Source organism: Stylophora pistillata, chromosome 3 (assembly GCF_964205215.1).
Source record: "Stylophora pistillata chromosome 3, jaStyPist1.2, whole genome shotgun sequence".
Classification (NCBI taxonomy): Eukaryota; Metazoa; Cnidaria; class Anthozoa; order Scleractinia; family Pocilloporidae; genus Stylophora; species Stylophora pistillata.
The window spans coordinates 25,839,490-25,862,053 of NC_142521.1; the positions used below are offsets into that span (position 1 = coordinate 25,839,490).

Below are 22,564 nucleotides of genomic sequence, written 5' to 3' on the forward strand. Positions count from 1 at the left end.
TAGAGTGCTCAATCGCAAGGTAGCCAAAAGGCAAAGCCAAGCGAGAGCTATCTAACTGCAGACAGTGCACACTGTTTCGACCTATGTGGGTCTCATCAGTTTTTTTTATGTTTAAGGCGGACGGCCAGGCTCCCGTGAGGGCGGTGCAATGCCTGCCGACCTAAATGTCTAATCCAAACCCGCCGCCAGAGTGCAAGGGCTTGAGGGTTGGGACCGCCATAAACGGAGGGCCCACCAGGACGCCAAACTCGCTGGGGGATCGAACCCCACCTCCCAGGTTAATCACACACTTTCAAAGATTAAACTCCCATGCTCAGATTAGTGATAATGGTTAGTCAAAGCACCAAAATACCACACTCACGCATACCCGCTGACACACTTACCTACCACAGTAGGGACAAAAGCAAACAAAAACATGGACAAAACATGAATAGAACAGAACCACTGTGCAGTACACCAATGAAGGAGACCCAGCACAAGTGGCTACATGACAGACACAACAGGACTGAAACGGAACAAAACCCCTGTGCAGTACACCAATGAAGGAGACCCAGCACAAAAGGCAACATGACGGACACAGGAACACACGGGGGAGAAGGGGGAGAACTAAAGATTGAAGACCAGAGAGTTGCCTGAGACAGAAGCAATAACGCCACGAGCGCACCACTGTCTGTGGAAGAAGCGACGACGTCTGCTAGATTTGCACCGCCTGAAGGCTAGAGGTAGGTAAAACTTCAAGCGGGCTTTAATGGACGCAATCACCGCAACGGCACCAGGACGAACATTACGGAACCGGTAATCGTTCCTACACAACCAAATACAGTACTTAGAAACATTAAGAAGGTAGACGAAACCCCAAGGGACAGAAATCAATTCACTCGTCTTAAACCCGAAAAGAACATGACGTAAAAGAATGACAGGACTCATAGGGGAGAAAACGAACAACAAAGACTGGACCCAGGAGAGAACACTCTGAGCAAGCGGACAATAGTAAAACAGATGCTCAAGTGACTCAACCTGGGGACCACAAAAACAGAACGGAGAAACCGACAAACCAAAAAGAGAGAGGCGCCGAGCGGTGTACAGAACGCCATGCGCAATCTTCCAGTTAAGGTCGGTGACACGACGATCCAGGTCGAACATAGACAGGGTACGCCACGTGGCAGGCCAATCAAGATTAGGGAATTGAAGTTCATACTTGTACACACAACGGGGCTGGACCATGTTCTCAGAAAGGAGATACAAATAGCATGACTTAGAAGACATGCTGACAACAGGGGAACAGACCAAAGGAGACGAAGAAGCATAAACAAGGCAATCTCTGGACGTGGCAAAAGACCCATCAAGTTTCCGCCACGCTAGGATCAGAGACTGGTAGAATGGTGGCAAGGCTCTAGAGTCAACAGAAAAAGGGCGGGAAAACGCAACGAGAGGAGAGACACCAAGGACAAACTGAAACCAAAACGACATCAGTGAGACCCAACTGGAGGGAGAGGAGGCAAACCTCCTCACCCATTGACCCAGAAGAGCCCACACCTTGAAGCGAACACTGACCACTGAAAAACCACCAAAAAGAGCTGGCTGCACTACTGCAGCGCGGGCGACGAGCTCCCGCTTGCCAGACCAAAAGAATGAAAACACAAGTCGAGTAAGCTCCGTCTCCACCCAAGCCGGCATGTGGATGAGTGACGCCACATACCAGACCCGGGAGAGGGCGAGAGCATTAATAACGAGAGCCTTGCCGCGAAAGGTCAGAACACGTGAACGCCAGGATTTGAGAACATGGTCCACCGCAGAAATGCGCGGGCGCCAATTATCCTCTTCCAGGTTACCAGGACCGATAAACACTCCAAGGACCTTGAGTTTCGAAGGTGTCCAATCGAAAGGGACGGGGGAGTCCGTACGGCCCCGCCAGCCGCCCAACCAAAGGCCCTTGGACTTTCCGAAATTGATCTTTGACCCGGACGCCCGCTCATACTGATGATAAACTTCCAGAGCAGCTTTGATCCCATCGTCGGATGTTAAAATTAACGACGTGTCGTCAGCATACTGAGATATGGGGGATAGTGGGGGACACCCCGGGAGGGAAAGGCCAACGATACGGGGGTTGGAGCGAATACTACAGGCAAGGACCTCCGAAACCAAAACGTACAACAGAGGAGACAGGGGACACCCCTGCCGGACACCTCGTGAGAGACCGAAAAACGGTGTCAGATGACCATTTACATTAATGGCACTTTGGACCTGCCTGTAGAACAAGTCTACCCAAGCAATGAATTGGGGGCCGAAACCCATGGTGACAAGGGTAGATCGCAGAAAGCCCCAATCCACCCGGTCGAAGGCCTTTTCTTGGTCGAGGGATAAGATTGCAACCGCGGTGCCCGTAGACTCCGCATAACTCACAACATCACGGAGAAAGGTGACATTCTCCCCTATGAACCGACCCGGCACTCCACACGTCTGGTCCCGGTGCACGACCAGGTGAATGACACGGAGGAGCCGGCCAGCAATGGTTCGTGATGCCAGTTTATAGTCGACATTCAACAGCGAAATGGGACGCCAATTCTTTGGATCAAGACGATCCCCCTTTTTAAAAGACAACGAGATCACACCTCTACGCTGAGAGAGAGACAAAGAACCGGAGGAAAAACAGTCGTTAAGAACAGCTACGAGATCAGCACCGACTACGTCCCAGAAACGAAGATAGAACTCCGCTGGAAGGCCATCCAGTCCAGGAGCCTTGTTCCGCTTCATGCCCTTGAGAGCCTCATAGACCTCGAGGGGGGTGAGGAGGCCCTCACAACTATCAGCCCGATCTCGCGGAAGGACAGAAGACAGATTACCCAAAAGAGAAGATTGGATCAAAGTGTCAGTAGGAGAAGCCGTATATAAGTCGGAATAGAAAGAGCCGAGAGTGGCACACAAAGCAACAGAAGAAGAAACAATAGAGCCACCGGGCTCTCTCAGCGCAGAGATGCGGCGGTCGGCAGACCGCTTCTTTTCCAGGCGGAAGAAATAGGCCGAGGAGGACTCACCCTCCTCAACCCACTTAACTCTTGATCGCACTTGAGCACCCTTCGCAACGTAGGTGTCCATAGCTGCTAGATCCGCCAGCGCAGATCGGTAAGGGCCCGCGCAGGAGGTCATGCCAGCATCCAGCTTGGCCCGAAGATGATCGATCAAGCGAACGAGGGCAGCCCTCGATGCAGTTGTTTGAGATGACTTTTTGCGACAGTACCTGATGGTAAGGCCTTTTATCCGTCCTTTCCCGCGGTCCCACCATTTGGCGAGAGAGGGGAAGCCAGGAAGGGTACGACGCCACGAAATCCACTCTTCCCTAACGAGCTGGCAATATTCCGGGTCATCTAACGTGGATATGTTCAGTTTCCAGTAGCCTGGCCCAGGTGGGACGACGTCGGGAACAGAGACAGACAGCACTACTGCACTGTGGTCCGAAAAGGGGCAGCAGTACATAGCGCAAGAGGACACCGATGGGAGCCAGGCAAAGGGCACCCCAAACAGATCAATGCGCGACGCCAAACTGCCATCCCACCTGGTCCAGGTGAAACCCGAGGAGGAGGGATGGAGGTAACGCCACACATCCATAACACAACATGCCTCGAAAAGCTGGGCCAGCGAAGAGGAACTGTCTCTGTATGAACTTGCAGGTTCAGAACCACGCCGGTCAAGGGCTCGGTCAAAGACGGCGTTGAAATCTCCAGTAAGCACAGTAGGGACAGATGGATCGACTTTTGAATGGAGGTCATCAAGGAATTTATTCCGCGCAGGGTTGCAGTTAGGGGCATAGACACAGACCACACGGAAGACTTTGCCAAAGAGAGAGAATTCACATTGCAGATAACGACCATCGGCAGACCAGGAGTTTAGAAGAGATAAAGAAGAACGATAGAGAATAACACAACCACACGAGTGAACAGAACCAGGAGCCAAAACAGACGAAAAGCCGGACGATGAAAACCACAAAGAACACTCAGCCAGAGTGACACAATGAGTTTCTTGCAGGCAGACAACATCAACCTTCGCGGGGAGGGAACGCAACCACTGCGGAAAGCCAAACCTTTTAGACTGGTCCCGCAGACCATTACAGTTTAAGGTAAGGATGGAAAGAGCCATCACTGCGCACAAAAGGGAAGCCATCATGCTTAGGTCTTCTTCTTACCGCCCGAGGACCTCTTGCCAGCCTTACCCAATGCTGCTGCAGATGGTTTTGCAAGCTTCTTACGCCGGGACAAAGCCGACGTAGCCGGAGGTTCTGGATCCGGGTCTTGGGGGGTTGACTCAGAACCAGCGTCCGATGCAGGCCTCTTACGAGTAGCCATGGCCGGAGCTGTATCCATTTCGGAAAGCTCGTCAGCCAGGGCCAAAGAGCTAACATTATTCTTACTGGTACCTTTACCACTAGTAGAGCCTTTTTTGGCATTCTTATCCTCTTTACTATTTACTTTAGCAGGGACCACACTTGCAGTTTCCCCTTTACTAGATAAATTATCAGTAGCGCTACCGTGATTAACGTTAACTACACTAATTGAATTAGGGGCACTGTCAGTACCACCATTTACTTCATTACTAGACACTAGTTCACTATCATTATTTTCAGTTGACCCAGAAGGGGTCCTACCCGAGGCGTCTGCCCCTCTAGTTTGCTCATCATTCGGAGCCTCACTATTTCCTTTACAAATACTGACATTACTCTCTGACCCAGTCCGAGGAGAAAGATCAGTATTAGCGCTGGCATTGGTTAGATACTCAGCGAACTCAGCCTCTTGTGGGGCACTATCAGCAAGTTGTCTAACAAAACTATTAGCTGCAACAGACAGCATTTGGACTGCCTGGGTAGCATAAGCCTCATCCTCAAAGAGAGGAGCACCCGACACCGAGGCCTGGGTACTAGCCGCTATCCCATCGGCCACAGGGTCACCACTGGCCGGGGGGACGACAGGAATCTGTGCCTGTACCAGTTGGCCGCTGGAGTCCAAAACAGGGGTGCCCAATTCCATGCCTGACACCTGGGAGGCCGCTTCACCCACCAAGGGTTCGGCTTCACTATCACCATCGACAGCGTCTTCGCACTCGATATCACCAGCCGCCTCAGCAGCATCGCCCTCATCAATGTCACCCCCATCATCGCCAGCCTCTTCCTCCCCACCAGCGCTACCAACCGGGGCCCCAGGGGCCACCGGGGGGGGGCCTGGGGAAGGATCCATGCAGATGTACACTCCCTAGCAAAATGCCCCGCCTTGTGGCAGCGGCGGCACTTACCCTTATCAGGGCACTGTTTTGCCGCGTGTCCAACTTGTCTACAAATATCGCATCGCAAAGGCTGGTCACGGTACCACACCTTGCAGCGAATACCCCCGATGGAAATGAAACGAGGGATTTCCTTTTTGACAACCATTTTGACAAGACGGCAGCCAGTAGAGACTGACGGCTTGCCAGGCCACATTTGATGGCGGACAGACTTGATCTCACCATAGCTTGAAAGCGCGTTCTTAACTGATTCCACTGGGCCCTCATAAGGAAACCAGTGGACGACGACCATACTAACTTGAGGGGGTGGTGGGGGGGGGAGAAATGACCTCACATTCGACCCCATTAAGAACCACCGACCCACATTCCTGATAGTGGAACATAGCTAACGCACCCTTTTCATCATCAAAAGTCACCCTGGCAATAAAACCGGGGCACTGCTGGATAGACACAACTTTAGCAACATGCCCAGTTTTCTCTTGGAAGTGGGCATCTATATAACTAATTATTTGTGTGGAACTTGTCCCATTAGGGAACAAATTACAACGTATGTCAATGGTTCTTTGGAAACCAACCATAATTAAGATTTTGTAGTGTCCAAGACTCAACAAGAAACGTGAGTTCGGCCCCACGCAACACAGCCCAAAACTGGATGGGCGACCGAAAAATTTTGTTTCGCCGAAAACACACCGGAAAAATCGGAAAACGCCGAACACCCGGAAACCACGGTCGAAAAAGGCCGAAGAAAGGACCGAAAAAACCCTCCGAAATCGGCACGAAGCCGGAAATCGGCAGGGTTGCCGAAGAAGTCCGAAAAACGCCGAAAGATAAAAAGGCGAAAGAGGACTAAAATCGACCAAAAGACAAATACTCACAAGAGTCCGTGCCCCAAGAGTGATCCTGCGCAGAATCCCAAAGCAGAGTAAATACTGTGGAGGTGAAGGAGTAAATCCTGGGTCTCATCAGTTTTTTTATGTTTAAGGTGGACGGCCGGGCCCCCGATGAAGGGCGTGTGCAATGCCCGCCGACCAACAGGACTAATCCCACCCATGGCTTGCGTGCAATGCCTTAGGGTTGGGGTCCACCAGAAACGAGGGTCACCAGACACCAAACTCGCTGGGGAATCGAACCCCACCTCAACAAAAATTAACACACTCACACCAAAAATTGAACACACACACTCGATAACTTAAATAACTTAAACTACTTTTTAGTTTTCCTTTTTAGGTTTTAAATTTTTAAACTAATATTAAACTATTTCTTCGGAGTGTACTTTAGCACATGTCTAGGAGGACCATTTTGCGGGTTGAGAACAAAGGCAATTGAACCAGGAGGAACTTGAAGGTGTGATGTTAACCGTAGGAGGTCTACTCTATCACCTGAAAGGCCAGGAGGTGTGGATAGCAATTCGAGAATCTCACTTCTGGACTTGGAAGAAATGACCGACGTAACGGAGGGTGGCGCGGTTATCTTATTAGCGACTGGTACGGAAATCGACTGGGTTGTATCCGTTGTAGCAGGCTTCTTTACAGTTCCTTTTGAAACCGGAGAAGTATGGGGAGCAGCGCGTTTACGGGAGACATTGTCTGATGGTACTTGGTCAACCGATGTGCAGGTTGGAAAACGGTCCTCGCTGGCCTCAAGGTTATAATCGCACTCTTCAGACTCAGCAACAACGTCATTAGGGACGGGAGCAATTGTCTCAGCTGTCACATCGTTTTCTTGAGCTACAGACGAGGGTATGTCCATCTCTACTGATGTGTCTACAGCAGGTTGAGCACCCACGGTCGCCTGACAGTTCCTAGCTAGATGTCCACCTTGACGGCATCGGAAGCATTTGCCCCTAAGGGGACACTCCGCCGACTTATGACCAACTTTATGACAAGTAGTACACTGGAGGGGTTGCCCCCTATACCAAATTTTACAGCGGACGCCACGGATAGAAATAAACGGTGAAATGACATTCCTAATAACCATTTGGACAATGCGTGACCCGGTGGACACTGAAGGCCTTCCGGGCCAAACCTGATTGCGAACAGATTTGACCGTACCATATGCGGACAAAGCTGTGCTGATGGCGTCGTTTGATCCCTCAAAGGGAAACCAAGAGACTAAAACAGTAGTAAGCTGGGGAGGAGGAGGAGGGGGTTTAACCACCCTACACTCTACATCGCCCAACTTGATGACACCTAGCTCCTCAAAAAATAACTTAGCAGCATCGCCGTTCTCAGCAAAAGTGACTCTCGCAACACGGCCAGGACATGCCTGCACCGCAGCCACCCGATGGTCAGACTCACGGTCAAAAAAACCCAGCAACAAACCAACCGCTTCCGAGAAAAGTACCTCCTCAGGGAGCCCCTGACAGTCAACGTCGATGGTCCTATTAAAGGACACGACCATGCTGAAACTCGGACCCAACCCAAAGACAAGTCAGAGGGATGGGTGACCGAAACAGAGAAAAAGCAAAAAGGAAAGCAAGTTCGGATCGACCGAGAAATCCAAAAAAAAGGGATGGGCGACCAAAACGGAACCAAAGAAAACAACCACTGCCAGGGAGGAAAAAGTCGCAAGTTTTCCCTCCCGGCAGGTACTCACTTATCCAACTCAGACCTCGAAAAACACCAGAACCAACTTCAAACTACAAGAGTATGAAGCAACACTTACCATGCGAGACCTGGGCCTCATCAGTTTTTTTTATGTTTAAGGTGGACGGCCGGGCCCCCGATGAAGGGCGTGTGCAATGCCCGCCGACCAACAGGACTAATCCCACCCATGGCTTGCGTGCAATGCCTTAGGGTTGGGGTCCACCAGAAACGAGGGTCACCAGACACCAAACTCGCTGGGGAATCGAACCCCACCTCAACAAAAATTAACACACTCACACCAAAAATTGAACACACACACTCGATAACTTAAATAACTTAAACTACTTTTTAGTTTTCCTTTTTAGGTTTTAAATTTTTAAACTAATATTAAACTATTTCTTCGGAGTGTACTTTAGCACATGTCTAGGAGGACCATTTTGCGGGTTGAGAACAAAGGCAATTGAACCAGGAGGAACTTGAAGGTGTGATGTTAACCGTAGGAGGTCTACTCTATCACCTGAAAGGCCAGGAGGTGTGGATAGCAATTCGAGAATTTCACTTCTGGACTTGGAAGAAATGACCGACGTAACGGAGGGTGGCGCGGTTATCTTATTAGCGACTGGTACGGAAATCGACTGGGTTGTATCCGTTGTAGCAGGCTTCTTTACTGTTCCTTTTGAAACCGGAGAAGTCTGGGGAGCAGCGCGTTTACGGGAGACATTGTCTGATTGTACTTGGTCAACCGATGTGCAGGTTGGAAAACGGTCCTTCCTGGCCTCAAGGTTATAATCGCACTCTTCAGACTCAGCAACAACGTCCTTAGGGACGGGAGCAATTGTCTCAGCTGTCACATCATTTTCTTGAGCTACAGACGAGGGTATGTCCATCTCTACTGATGTGTCTACAGCAGGTTGAGCACCCACGGTCGCCTGACAGTTCCTAGCTAGATATCCACCTTGACGGCATCGGAAGCATTTGCCCCTAAGGGGACACTCCGCCGACTTATGACCAACTTTATGACAAGTAGTACACTGGAGGGGTTGCCCCCTATACCAAATTTTACAGCGGACGTCACGGATAGAAATAAACGGTGAAATGACATTCCTAATAACCATTTGGACAATGCGTGACCCGGTGGACACTGAAGGCCTTCCGGGCCAAACCTGATTGCGAACAGATTTGACCGTACCATATGCGGACAAAGCTGTGCTGATGGCGTCGTTTGATCCCTCAAAGGGAAACCAAGAGACTACAACAGTAGTAAGCTGGGGAGGAGGAGGAGGGGGTTTAACCACCCTACACTCTACATCGCCCAACTTGATGACACCTAGCTCCTCAAAAAATAACTTAGCAGCATCGCCGTTCTCAGCAAAAGTGACTCTCGCAACACGGCCAGGACATGCCTGCACCGCAGCCACCCGATGGTCAGACTCACGGTCAAAAAAACCCAGCAACAAACCAACCGCTTCCGAGAAAAGTACCTCCTCAGGGAGCCCCTGACAGTCAACGTCGATGGTCCTATTAAAGGACACGACCATGCTGAAACTCGGACCCAACCCAAAGACAAGTCAGAGGGATGGGTGACCGAAACAGAGAAAAAGCAAAAAGGAAAGCAAGTTCGGATCGACCGAGAAATCCCAAAAAAGGGATGGGCGACCAAAACGGAACCAAAGAAAACAACCACTGCCAGGGAGGAAAAAGTCGCAAGTTTTCCCTCCCGGCAGGTACTCACTTATCCAACTCAGACCTCGAAAAACACCAGAACCAACTTCAAACTACAAGAGTATGAAGCAACACTGACCATGCGAGACCTGGGCCTCATCAGTGCAGTGCTCACACTGGGCCAAGCTCTGGAATAAACCATTGCCTGGGCGCTACACTTGTGGGACCAAGTGCAGACACGTTGCCATGCGCGAGTGCTCAAATCACAACTTGGCAGGATAGTCAACACCCATTGATAATGAGTTTACAAAGCGTATCAAGGGGTTTCTCCATTTCCATTTCGTTGAAAAAGAGGCTTTAATTACTTCACGTAAGAGATCTTTGGTTAAATATAGTCTTCAACCAAACCGCGAACCAAACGTTCGCGGAATTAATGTTGCTCGTTCAGAAACATGTTACTCGTGTGCGGAATAACGCTAATTAATTCAAAACGAGGTCCACTGAAATCGACAACTCCGCAAAAATATTGGACTGTGAAGTACGTGGCTACAGGAACTATGGTCGAGTGTTACATATAGGAAACAGGAGCAAACAACTATTTAACTCTGATCCTTATTGAGTTAAATTTTTATTTAGTGAATTATTGTTTCGTTTGATAAAGTTCATTTTAGGAGAAAAATAACGAAAGGTAAACCTAGTTCGGTGATTAAAACCACTGCGTGCTACAATATTACTGTATTTTACTGTTGATAAGATTTCAACTTCCCTGCACTCTTACTTAATTTTCTTCGGTTGACGGTATGTTGTTTTAAAAATGAGTTATAGTCAAACCTATTTAATGAAATTCAGAGGGGTGTTTTGGTCGTTAATCGCTGATACTACACTGAGTATCTATAAACACTTAGGGCTTTGTGTGAGAAGGAACCGGTCGAGATGAAAATTGCCTTGAATAGAGGTCAAGATTTAAAATGACTTATAAGTATTTTTTAAGACGCTGAAAGATCGAATCGTACTTGTTTTCTCTTCCTTACTATTTTAATCGCTATAGATTGTTTGATTAACCACAGAAATTACCTTGAAACTGGCATAAAACGAATTGCATGCAGAGAAAAGATGTGAACTCTGCAAAAGCAGTGCGTGTCGTTCTTCTTATAAGGATATCTACTGCTCGTTCAAAACTACAGTAAGAGTGCACTGTGACTTCGACAAACGATCCAGAAAACGGGAAACAGTAGTTATACCTCTTCTTACTTGTTTAAGGTGGATTGAGAGCCATTCCACTTGTCTCGACTTTCCGGGCCGACGACGACGTTGACCTAATTCTTAGCCAAACAACCATATTCTCTCCTCCTGTTAACATACATACCACGACAATTTGTCCCTCGCCTAGTGCAAAGCTTCGTTTGGGGTTGACGAGAGGCTCTAAGTTCGAGGCGCCGAGTTCCTTTTGATATATCAAACCACGCTCAATAATATATCGCCATATAAAGCATTGGTTGGCTTTGGACTTCGATAAGAAGTAGTCATTCACTTCTTAAATTTATCATCTTGGAAGGAAATATTAAGGAGATAGGCAAAACATGGGTTTGTTTACTTGTTTAATCTAGATGTCAGTCTTTTTCCAACGGGCGTGAACATTCTGGTCTGACCAGACAACAGGCTTATGTTAAATTTGTCATTACGCATCAGCTACGCTCTATGATATTTCGCCATATAATGCATTGATGGCTTTGGACCCGACAATATTTGAGGGGGATAGATCACTGCTTACTCGGCTAACTTCTTGGGAAAGAATTCTAAATAACTAACTAGTTGAGTGAATTTTTCAAAGCCACTGTTTCCAAAATGTAAGTACCGTATTTGACTGATGTAGGTATACCGACTCGCACTCGAGCCTGCTGTATCAGCTGGTGCAATGATTACTCGAAGCGTTTCTTGAGTTCAAGAGATACGCAGAAATGGTTTCATTTCCAGGCGTGAGTTTTTTTCTCTTTTTTTGGACCACTGCCGGGAAAAGATGAGTGTGAATAATGTGAACGTGTGCTACCTGGGTCGTGGTCTTACTACCAGCACGAGTAACTTAACAAGGCACAGTAGCCTTTGGGGAAGAAACAGTACGGTTATAAAGCTGTTGAACGTTGGCTAGTTCAAACATTTCAGCGAAATTCGTGGTTTTCCAGGTTTGACCCTTATAAAACTTCTTTTAAGTAAACAAATATTTAAACACTACACTTATCTCTGTTGAACATCTGCAGTGATACATGATGGGCTATTCCCTTTGCAGATCTTTCGCTCTTTTTTGTCCTAAAAAAGGCTTCATCCATCGAAGGACCATGAAACATTTAAGAATTGTTTCATGCTTAGCGTACGTCTATCGAGTTATGGATGCACGCGGGGAGTTTCGGGGAACCGGGAAATTTCGTGATAACCATTGGAAGGTCTAAGAATAGGCGTGGAATTAATCCCTAGCAGCCCTCGGATAATTATTTTGTTTGGCACATAGTTAAATCACGGGCTACTCTTGACCTATTTTTAATCTAGTTGGAAATAGGTCGGATAAATTCAATTAGATTGTCTAAATAAATGGTCAAGAATTACTCAAATTGCAATCAACATATGTTTTGATGTTATTTTTTAAGATTTCGTACTTTTTGTCAATCGAGGTTTTTTCATTTTGTAAAGCGACGCTCAGAGAAGCGTCTGAAGTTTTGAGCCTCAAAAGCCACATTTTGGCGGAAAACAGTTGTTATCGATTTTCTCGAAAATAAATCGATATTCAGCCAAACGAAGTATGCAGTGGTTTGTTTCACTCTTAGGCCAACGTAACTCGAGAACATGAGTCGAATCGATTTTTTTTGGCTGTTGCCACCATATTTTGAAAATGTTCGATTTTTGGGCGCATTTGCACTTAATTAACTCGACCGTTCGCTTATAGCCTGCAACGGGAGAGAGGAAGGGGAAGGAAACCTTCCCCTTCCTCTTCCCCATTGCCCATTTTTCCATATAACACCTACTCCCTCGGCAAATATTTCCTCGCCCCAATCCTCCACAGTTACCAAATCTAAGATGGCGGACTTATACGAAAATGTGCACTCTTTCGCCCAAAATACGCCGGCACTGTAGGCTAGTTCGCTTATAATCCTCGCCCTTTTCGTATTGATCTAGCAATAGCGCGTCTTGAAAGAGGTACTCTTAGAAAAATAGAGAGCTTTTTTTCGTTATAAAAGTATAAATCTCTTTATGGTAATGCCTTAAAACTCTGAATAACACAACTGGATTGAATATTTTCAATGAAAGCATGAATCTGGTGCGTGCTAAGACATTTTACACTTTCTCCCCTAGGTGCCATTCCCAGAAAGATTGGACGATTCATAAGGAGCTTACGTTAATGGACAAAACCTGTCGAGACAATTTGTTCGTAGGCACGAGACAGATTCATTTCTCCAAATTTTTATATCTGATGGAAAAAATTCCTCCTCTTCTTTGCCAACGTTTTCTCATCTTTCTCACTTAACAAATCCAAGATGTGTTTTCCGAGGAAAAGTAACGCATGGAGACTGAAAAGAAGAGCACGTTTGGTATAGTTTTCTAAAGGAGCTATCTTTGGCAATTTGAAAAAGCATCTAAGATACTGCACCACGGATATATTAATAAAATCACTCCGCACACTTTCAAATTGACGTCAGCTCAGGCATTTATAGTAGATGTTCTTCGTTTTCCGTTAAGCTGAGAGAATTCCAATTTGTTCTCTGTCTTAAAGTAAGTAAAACAACAAGTAGGGGATCCAAAGCAGAAAAAGGACACACATTCAATCAAGGGACGAAATCAAAAATCTTTTTTATTCATGCAGCATTGACAACGTCATTGTTTAACAGTTGATAGATGACTCAGGGCGGTGTAAATTTCAAGCTGAAAACTATGCAGCTTTATATGCGAACTTTGAATAATCTGTGGATGTATGCACACAATGCCTTCCATGCATTTGCATCTCGGGTATTTTTTGGATATGACTGGAAAAATTACCACATACTGAGCAAAATTGCACAATTCTGATTGGCTGAGACAAAGTGTGTCCTCTCTTAATCGCGTGAGCAATCTTGACAATCAATAATTGATAGTTCCTCTGCAACGAAAGGCATTGGGAAACTTTTTACAACAGGAGATTTTTTCTGATAAGGTTTTTTGTGATAATAACTGCTTGATTTGTTGAAGGCAACGAAGAATTCACTGAAAAACTTATTCGTAGCAGCGGATATAAAAGCGCGAAAGAAGTACCGACTACTGGAGCAACATCTTTTAACAACGGGCAAAAAGACGAACCATATATAAGCAATTCGAAAGTTATATTTTCCAAAACAAACAAAACTTCCCTTTTTTCGGCAATCAGAGGAAGGAAAATGGTGAAGAGTACAAATGAGAATGAAAAAAACCTCACGCGCTGAAAGATGTTTTCCCAACAGCTAGCTCTAATGTTGTAGAGTATTTTAAAGGATTGCTATTTCGAGTATTTTTAGGAGTTTACCTTTTGTTTTATGGAGTCTCGCCTTTTTATGCCTTCGTGTTATTTTGATGAATTTATAGTTTTGATCACTTATTCTTAGTGTGTGCTTGAACTTGACTCAGTTCGCGGATTTCCTTCTTGTCGTGCTAGACATTTTAATCGCTTGTTATGGTCGAGAATAATTAGTTTCATAGGTGGTCATGTTTGGTTTGGTAAAACTGACCTTGAGTTTTATCCACACTGAAGATCCTGTTTGTGCGCGTGATTCTCGTGCGCAGCTCAATCATTGGCGTTTAATTGGTTCTTTGTGCTCGCCAAGTGCTTCAGAGCGAGCCACCCGATTTCCCCTCTTGCAAAACAACGAATGCACTATGGAAACTCCCACGGTCAGCTAACCCAAACATGTCTGTGATTTTTGCATTAAATACGCGGGCACTCCTTGCTGAAAAAAGAAAAGAGAAATAGCTGCGGTAGTAGAAGGTAGTAGCAACAATAGAAGAGTAGAGAATAAAGAAGAAAATTACAGAGTCTTGGTAGCTCTTGTTAATTCGCCAAGCGAGTGGTAAAAACCCCCAACACTAAGAAATCAATGTTTGAATAAACGGTTGAAGGCACTCAGACCATTTTATCTTTTAATTCAATTCTTTGTCAATGTATTTATAGCTTTAAATTTATTTTTGTTAATAGTTGCACTCTTACATATTTTAGCTGTTCATTTATGTTATTTTTGTTATATTTTTAACATTGGTAGTTTTAAGGTTTGAACAATTCATTATTTACGAGAGCCACTGGTTTATCACCTGGTATATAGTTGTGTGTTTTTTTTCATGGGCGTATAAAGTTTATGATCATTACTATTATCATTACTATTTTCATCATTCACGTATGAACGGATATATTTCCCTTTATCTTTTTATGTGTCTACAAGTTTCCCTGGTTGCTTTTTCAAACTGGGAAATTTCGTGATAACCATAGGAGGGTCTAAGAATAGGCGTGACCTTTTGCCCACACTCCCACATTAGGAGTTATTTATGTTCACATTTTGCGAGTGATGATGATTTACTTCTTTTCAAATGAAGTTTTGATTGGTGGTTTACTAATTGTTAGGACTTGGACCTGGGGGATTAAAAATAACTAACACCATAGTCCCTCTGAAGGGAAAATGTACACCAGGCGCAAGTCATGGAGGAAACGGAGGAAGAAAAGAGGGAGAAAGCGAAGAATTCTTTAGTTTGCCTAAACCGTATGACAAAAACAACACAGCCTCTCTGTTAGGAGGAAGTGGAGGTGAGATAATTATTGTTTTCATTTGAAGGCAACTGTTCAAATAGAGCAAAATACTTAAATAATGACAGCACATCCATGTAGGCTATGAATTGCCGCAGATATCGCTATTTCTGGTATCTATCACGTAATAGTCGAGATATTTACTCTGCTTGTCACATAGATTTCCATGCGACAAGCTCGGAAACAGAAGCGAGTATTTCGATCATTAAACTTTATCAAACCAAAGAAATGTTTCAGTCCTGTTAAGAAGCGGAAAATGCTTGGCTGCCTGATACAATCCGGCCAAAAAGTGCATGCATTGTTGTTATCCAACGACTGACTAATTCCTTTTTTTTTTATTCAGGTTCATGCGTAGGAAATCCAGGCGAAGTTTCTGGTGGAGGAGCCATAGAACTTGTCGCTGTTAATGGAGAGATAATCATAGGTAATGAACTTGCTATGTAATATTCCAAATGTGTCGAATGCTGTAATTAGATAGTTGTTATGATAAGTTAGAGCGAGAATTGATAAGTCGAAGCTTACAAAAGTCTCATGTTCTGCCATTGGTAAAACTGTGCTTACACGGACTGCACAAGATGAGTTAAATTTGTTATCCGTTACTCAAGCGATGTGATTAACTTGACACTTTCGTGGTAAAGTTATTCTTTGTGTAAAGAGTTATCCGCCAAAATGCAGACAAAGTGCTCGGTTATTTCAAAAGAACTGGACTACCTAAAGTTTGATCAGGCCAACCATCTAGTCCACAACAGTACCATCCACAAACACATTCTTTGTTTGTCTTTTGAACTGTTCCGTCAGTTCCACAGACGAAAGTTAACCATAGGAGAATAGTTTGCTGCACCGAAGTTCGTCTTTCAAAATTTGAATAGTGCAATGCAGCCTTCATGGGAAAACTGCAATCCTTAAGAGAAAAGCGCGTTACATGAAGCCAAAATTATCACGGCTGTATACCACTCAGATACAAGCCCCATACTACACATATAATTCATGGCAGTATCGGGCTCAACAAATGTCACTCTCGAGATTTACGAAAATTCTACTTTGACGCTAATAAAGTTCAGGCTGCAGACTTAGATTTAGGAAACGATTCCTCTTCCTAGCTAGGGAAATTAATGGTTATTTGTTATTTGTTGTTTAAGTGGCGTTAATAGAAAATGTGACATTGATTCAATTCGAGGTGCCCCTATTATAGCTGAAGCCCAAAGTGACAACACAGGAGCGTGTTCTGGGGGCTCAGGAGGACTTATTCGCCTTAACGCATCTAAGGTCAGTAACCTGAATTGATATAATCAGGTGTGGTTACTGTCAAAGGACCTCTGATATATAAATCGATGATAGAGTTCAGTTTTGTATGAAATAATAATTATTAGATACCTAAGGTAAATGTGATTTCAGTAGCAATTCGAATTCTATCCATTTTAAATTTATTGTAATTAGTGTTGAAACTCAACAAAAACTCTGCTATGATTAATCAAAGGTAATTATACATCAAAACGGAAAACTAATTGTGGATGGAGGGAGTGGACAAGATCTTAACGGAGACAATAGTTACCAAAGTTTGGGTGGCGGAGCAGGAGGAGTCATTCAGATAATAGCACCTGAAGGAGAGATTGCTGCTGGGACTTTATCATTGAAACATGGTGTAAGCTTCCGTTGCGGTGACATACCAGCAGAGGATGGCTATTTTCTCTTGGAGGGTAACCAAAGAAACACTTGAGAACCTATTTTAAAATATCTGAGATAGTATCAAAGTTGGTAAAGTTAAGTTACACTTGTTGACTATGTAACAGTTAATTACTTAACCCGAAGTTGCCGGATAAAAAAGAACGTTTGTGTAAAAAATGCGCATTTTAAGACGGATTAAAGAAATACATTTCTGGAAGAACATTCCCTGTTTCAATACTCAAATAGGTATAACCCCCTTTTCCATGTTTCATACCTGTGCAAGTCTGTATAAAACAGATAGTGTAACATCATTAAATGACGTAGGTTATGATCCAAAGATGTCGCGCTTCTTCTTATCACGACTGCCGAAAATGGTACTCATATAAATCTGGTGTAGTCAAATAAAGTAACCACGAGGGATAAATCCAAAAGATTAAAAGTTTAACCACGAGACGGTAAACATCGAAAGGATCTGTAGATTGAACATTTGTGTACAAACTATTTGCTTTAACAGCTTGAAGAAGCAACATAATGGGTAGCTTCTCTTTTCTTACAGCAGATGAGACTGCGGGAGCATATAATAATACAAAACTTTACAAATGGCCACCAAGACCCAGCTACAACTGCACAATTGCTTCTTCAAATAAAACAACAGGTTTGTTTGTGTATAAGCAGCGTCTGTGTGCCAAGTAAGAAGTGTGCTCAACAAAACTTATTAATCTAAGAAAATTACCCAGGCATGAGCGTGTCTCCGCTTGCGAGCAAGTCTAAGGCCTTGAGTAAGGCTGCCTAGTGAGAGGCCTGCATGGGATCTGGCACAACCCAAACAATATTTATCTGTGGCTTTCATCACGCTTTGACATTTCAAATAATTTATCCATCGACACACGGCTTGATCTGCCAGTTGCATATTTTAAACTGAAGGGGCATTCACAAAATCGGGAATATTAACAAGATACATTGCAAATTTTTGCGGCGTAATATCTGAACGAAACTTCTCCACCTGAGGTTTGCTTACTGTTTGTTATACTTTTCTCAAATTCTAATTGGCTTATGATTCGACACTCAGTTTTAACTATCAAGTTGTCAAAATATTGAAACCTATCTACAGGTTGGAATCAGAAAAAAAATTGGCTTTACGACCTATGAGTTATTGACCAAACTTGGGGTAGAGACGTCCCGAGTTCTTCTTTTGCATTTTTATGGACCTCGGTCCATAAAAATGTGAAAAAAGAACGAGGCTAATATCCAGCCATCTTGACCTAACAAGCTTGTTTAATAAAGGATATAATACATTGCGAAAAGATCTCGCTTCATTGAGAATTAGGAATGACTTGTTTACTTCGAGAGTCGGGAAAGAAAGCCAACTGTGTTTGTAGCACAACAAACTCACGAGAGTCGTTTCTGTTTTCTTTGTTTTGACTATCTTCTGTCGCTGTTTGCGTTTCCATCGCTGACATTGTGCAAGAATTACGAACGTAGTTCTAATTCAATTCTTTTTATGCGCGGGATCGATGCGGGTAATCTCGAGCGGGTAGCCAATCAGAAGACAATATTCGCTTCATCTTGCCCACGGGCGCTGCGATCCTTATTATCAAGGCCAGATCGCTTTTGGGCCTCTCGCCCGCTCGCTTTTCTCAAAGCTTTTTTTTTTTATTCGGGCGAACGAACGCTCGAGCTGTAGTGCGAAAGTCTGCTCGTAGACTAGTCGATAGTTTTAAATCCTTGTTCTAACTTTCTTTTACGTAATGAAAAGGTCAGTCATCAGTTTATTTTAAGATTTGTTAAGAAAGGTTGGGATTTTCTTCTGTCTACTTACTTAGCTTAGTGGTTTTAATGTTTGCTCCACGATCACTTCATCATCTTCGATTTCGTCGCCTATGCCTTTGGCACTTATGGATGATGACTAACTTACTCAATAACCCCGTTGCATGAAACGTTTTTGCTTTGCCTTATGAGAAATCTGCCTCGAATACCAAACATTTAGCAATATCTTTCATTACAGATGCCTAAGCTAATGCCAGGACAACGTAACCAACAAACCAAACTGGCACGCATTTAAAAGTAATCATTTTAAACTCTGACGGGCTAAAAACTTTGCCTTCACCCCCCATTTTTCTTTTTTTTTTACTACAAATAAATACTTCCTTTCAAGATAATTTTGGGAGACGCAGTGGCCTAGCAATGGACTAGCATCTCATCCATGGGAGGAGTATTGACACTGTTAGTCGCTTCATGCTACAGGGAAACCGGGATAAGCTCCAGGCTGAGGATGATGGGGGGGGGGGGGGGGGGCGCATTAGGCTCGAGTACAGACTTAAGCCATAGGGGTAATTCCTCAGAAATAAACTTGTCCAACATTATTTTTTAAACATATCTTAAATTATTCGCACCAATCTCTGTTTCGAGACCTTCAGTAGGAAAAGATAGGCCACCCTACTTACTAAAATGGATGAGATTGGCAATCTTATTTCATTTATGCTTGTACTGGTACTTATCATTTGCGTTATTTCATCGGTTCACGATACGTCTTACGGTAGCTGGAGGTAGAGGTTTTTTAGAAAAAATAGCTCGAAAAAGCACTTGATGCTTGACTCAATAACCCCATTGTATGAAATGTTTTAGCTTTGCCTTAAGAAAAATCTGCATCGAATAGCAAACGTTTAGCAATATCTTTCATTACAGATGCCGCCTCCCGGTTAGCTCAATTGGTTGAGCGCCGGACTGTTGTGCGGGAGGTCGAGGGTTCAAGCCCCGGCCGGACCAACACTCAGGGTCTTAAAATAACTGAGGAGAATGTGCTACCTTTCTATAACATTGAGAAATGGATAAACATTCTAGTCTTCTCGGATAAGGACGAATAAACTGGAGGTCCCGTCTCCTGCATCTATCGATTAGTTAATTTGGTTAGGCAGGGGACGTTAAAGAACCCACTCACGAGATTACTGTGATGTGGTCTGGCCCGTTTACTGGGAATTGGGGGGGAGGGGGCATCTGTTAGATTCGCCTTTATTTGATTGTAAACTGCTTAGCAGTCTGGTAAAGTCCCCTGCACAGTGTTGTAAAGCGCCAAGAGTTCAGGATATGAGCGCTATATAAATAAAAGTTATTATCATTATATTATTTTATGCCTCAGCTAAGGCTAGCAGAATGTCACCAACAAACCAAACTGGTACGCATTTAAAAGTAATCATCTTAAACTCTGAGCAATCATTCTGCTGAGTCAGTTTGCTAGACATAACGTCTCGTAGTCACGTTCGACGCACTAAAAACTACTATAAAACGAATACAAGCATTGTAAAAACGTGTAAAATGGTATATAAAAAGTCACTTGTAACAAGTTTTTAGAGTATATGTCACTTGCGACATATACTCTATTTGTCTTGATTGTACAGCTGGAGGAGATTGTGCTTAACTTGACATCAGACATGACGATGGAAACTGCCCAGGATGTCCTTAGGGTTTCTTTACTTCTTGGCACTCTGTTGGGTGGAATGGAAGATCTCTCTACTTCTGCATTGGTGAGTTTCCCTATGCTTTGTATATCGTAAGTAATTTTACTTTCTAGCAATGTCTTTGTTAATTTAAGCTTTTAGCTCTTTTGTTTAGATGGTACAATGAATTATCAAAATTGAAATAGTAAGTTACTGTCAATGACGAAAACACGTCGTCAACCATACATTTCCCTTCTAAATAATAAAATAAGTTCATCTTAAAACTGACGTTTGCAATCCACATTGGCTAGTAAAACCTGTGAGATGACCTTTCGTCTCATTTGAAATTTGAGATAATTCGTTTTCAAAAATTTGTGTTAGAGAGTCTTAAAGCTCATTTGCTGAATTACTATACAATCTCAAGGGGGAGGGGGATGGGGATGGGGAGGGGGCATCTGTAAAATTTCTCCTTTATTAATTGTAAACTGCCTCCGGCAGTCTGGAAAAGTCCCCCGCACAGTGTTGTAAAGCGCATTAGAGCATTTACATGGAAATGCGCTATAGAAATCGATCTATATTATATTATTATTATTATAAAATGAAGATGGTAAACAGCCGAAAACGTCTAGTTTAAACATTTTTTTAATAATTTTTTCCTAATCTTTTAGCCTTGTATATAGAATATCTTTTATTAAGCGAACATTATGGAAAAGAAATAGTTAGATACTCTAGTCTTCTCGGATAGGGACGAATTAACGGAGGTCCCGTCTCCTACAGGGTTAGGGTAGGCTAGGAGACGTTAATTTCCCATGCACGAGATTACTGTCTGATGGATGTCCTCCCCTGGGGTGGTTGCTGGGTGGGAATTGGCCCTGAAAAGCCCCCATGGGGAGTGGTCAATCAACATCTGTATGTATGTATGTATGTTATCAAAAGCCACCTGATGATTTTTCCGTGTTTGATCTGGAGCAATGAGCTCAGAGCTAAGTGTGATATTCAAAATATTTATTTAGCCTGACTTGAAGAATTATATCCCACCATAAGTGCAAGTTAGAAGTCTTCGCCGGTAAAATCCAGGGTAAGGGCTTAAAAACTTTCCAGTGTATTTCTCGCATTTCTTTTTCAGTTAAGAACTACAAATATTTTGAATAACATTGTGGAGAATGTCAGTGATGATATCAGAAGATCTGAATCAAGGCTCAATTCAAGCTTCGCAGCTTTAGTAGAGAACATTCTCTTCAACCTTGGAAAAGCACTTAAAATTGGTTCAAAAAAGTCACATTTTTCAAACTACAACAAAACGGAATCGAACAAGGTTTGTTTGATATTAAGTTCCTTTAAAAAATGATATAAACACATGATTAAGTGTGTAAACAAATTTTAGATGCCTAGGTTTTTAGAGATTTCAAGACAGTAAGAGTGCCGACAGTTCTCTGTAATGAACAATACGACTCATCGACACTGCATGCTAGTCAAGTTTATCAGTCGCCTATTTCTGACAAACATAAATTTCAACGCTGTGAGGTTTTGATACCTCGTATGGTATTATGGTTAAGAATTAGTTACGATTTCTCTTACATCCTCAGAATTTAAACGCCACAAGGACCCTTCTCTCCCTGAAGGATCAGATTATTCGAGTACTACGCCTGTCATTAACAAATGCCACGCCGGGAAATTATACAATACAGTCAAAATATTTGAGCATAACAGTTGTGTCTCTTCGTGGAGGTGAAGTAAATAACTTCACAATTGCTGCAAATCGAAGCAGATTCATAATACCTGATCTAAACCCAAATGGAAAAATCATCTCGTTCCTGGAGGTAGGAGATAAGGTCACTTTTATACGTTGGATTTGTTACGTTAAGAAGGGACAAGGAATAAAACCCAGTAACTGACTTCATTTCCAAAGTCGTGCGAACCCGCAAATCCAAAGATTTGAAGAACTGAAACACAGAATTTGCTTATCTAATGCTAATTATATTGATTTATCATTATTTACCCGACTCTGGCAAGATAAGTTGTGCACTTAAGCGTTTAGGCGACAGTATGCAAGTTAATAGGCACAAAACAAAACCACGGCATAACCATATGCATTATCACTCCAATATCACCTTGCCCCTTAACTTTCAATCTACTTTTTTTCTTCGGGAGAGTGAGAAGAC

At 43.7% G+C, this 22,564-nt stretch overlaps 3 protein-coding genes across 3 annotated transcripts in view; 2 read left to right on the forward strand and 1 right to left on the reverse strand.

Moving 5' to 3' along the window:
• The window catches only part of LOC148735282 (uncharacterized), an 82,044-nt gene that overhangs the window by 16,325 nt on the left and 43,155 nt on the right, over positions 1-22,564 (reverse strand). The window lies entirely within an intron of this gene.
• Positions 5,249-17,236, forward strand: LOC148735283 (uncharacterized). The gene is made up of 5 exons (XM_088752917.1): positions 5,249-5,435; positions 15,124-15,303; positions 15,647-15,727; positions 16,481-16,569; positions 16,781-17,236. Exons 1-5 carry the CDS (start codon positions 5,249-5,251, stop codon positions 17,018-17,020), a joined length of 777 nt encoding a protein of 258 aa, XP_088609043.1. The 3' UTR covers positions 17,021-17,236.
• Positions 19,417-21,819, forward strand: LOC148735284 (uncharacterized). Its single transcript, XM_088752918.1, has 4 exons — positions 19,417-19,458; positions 20,364-20,489; positions 21,529-21,717; positions 21,787-21,819. The coding sequence occupies exons 1-4, from the start codon at positions 19,417-19,419 to the stop codon at positions 21,817-21,819; spliced, it is 390 nt and encodes a 129-aa protein (XP_088609044.1).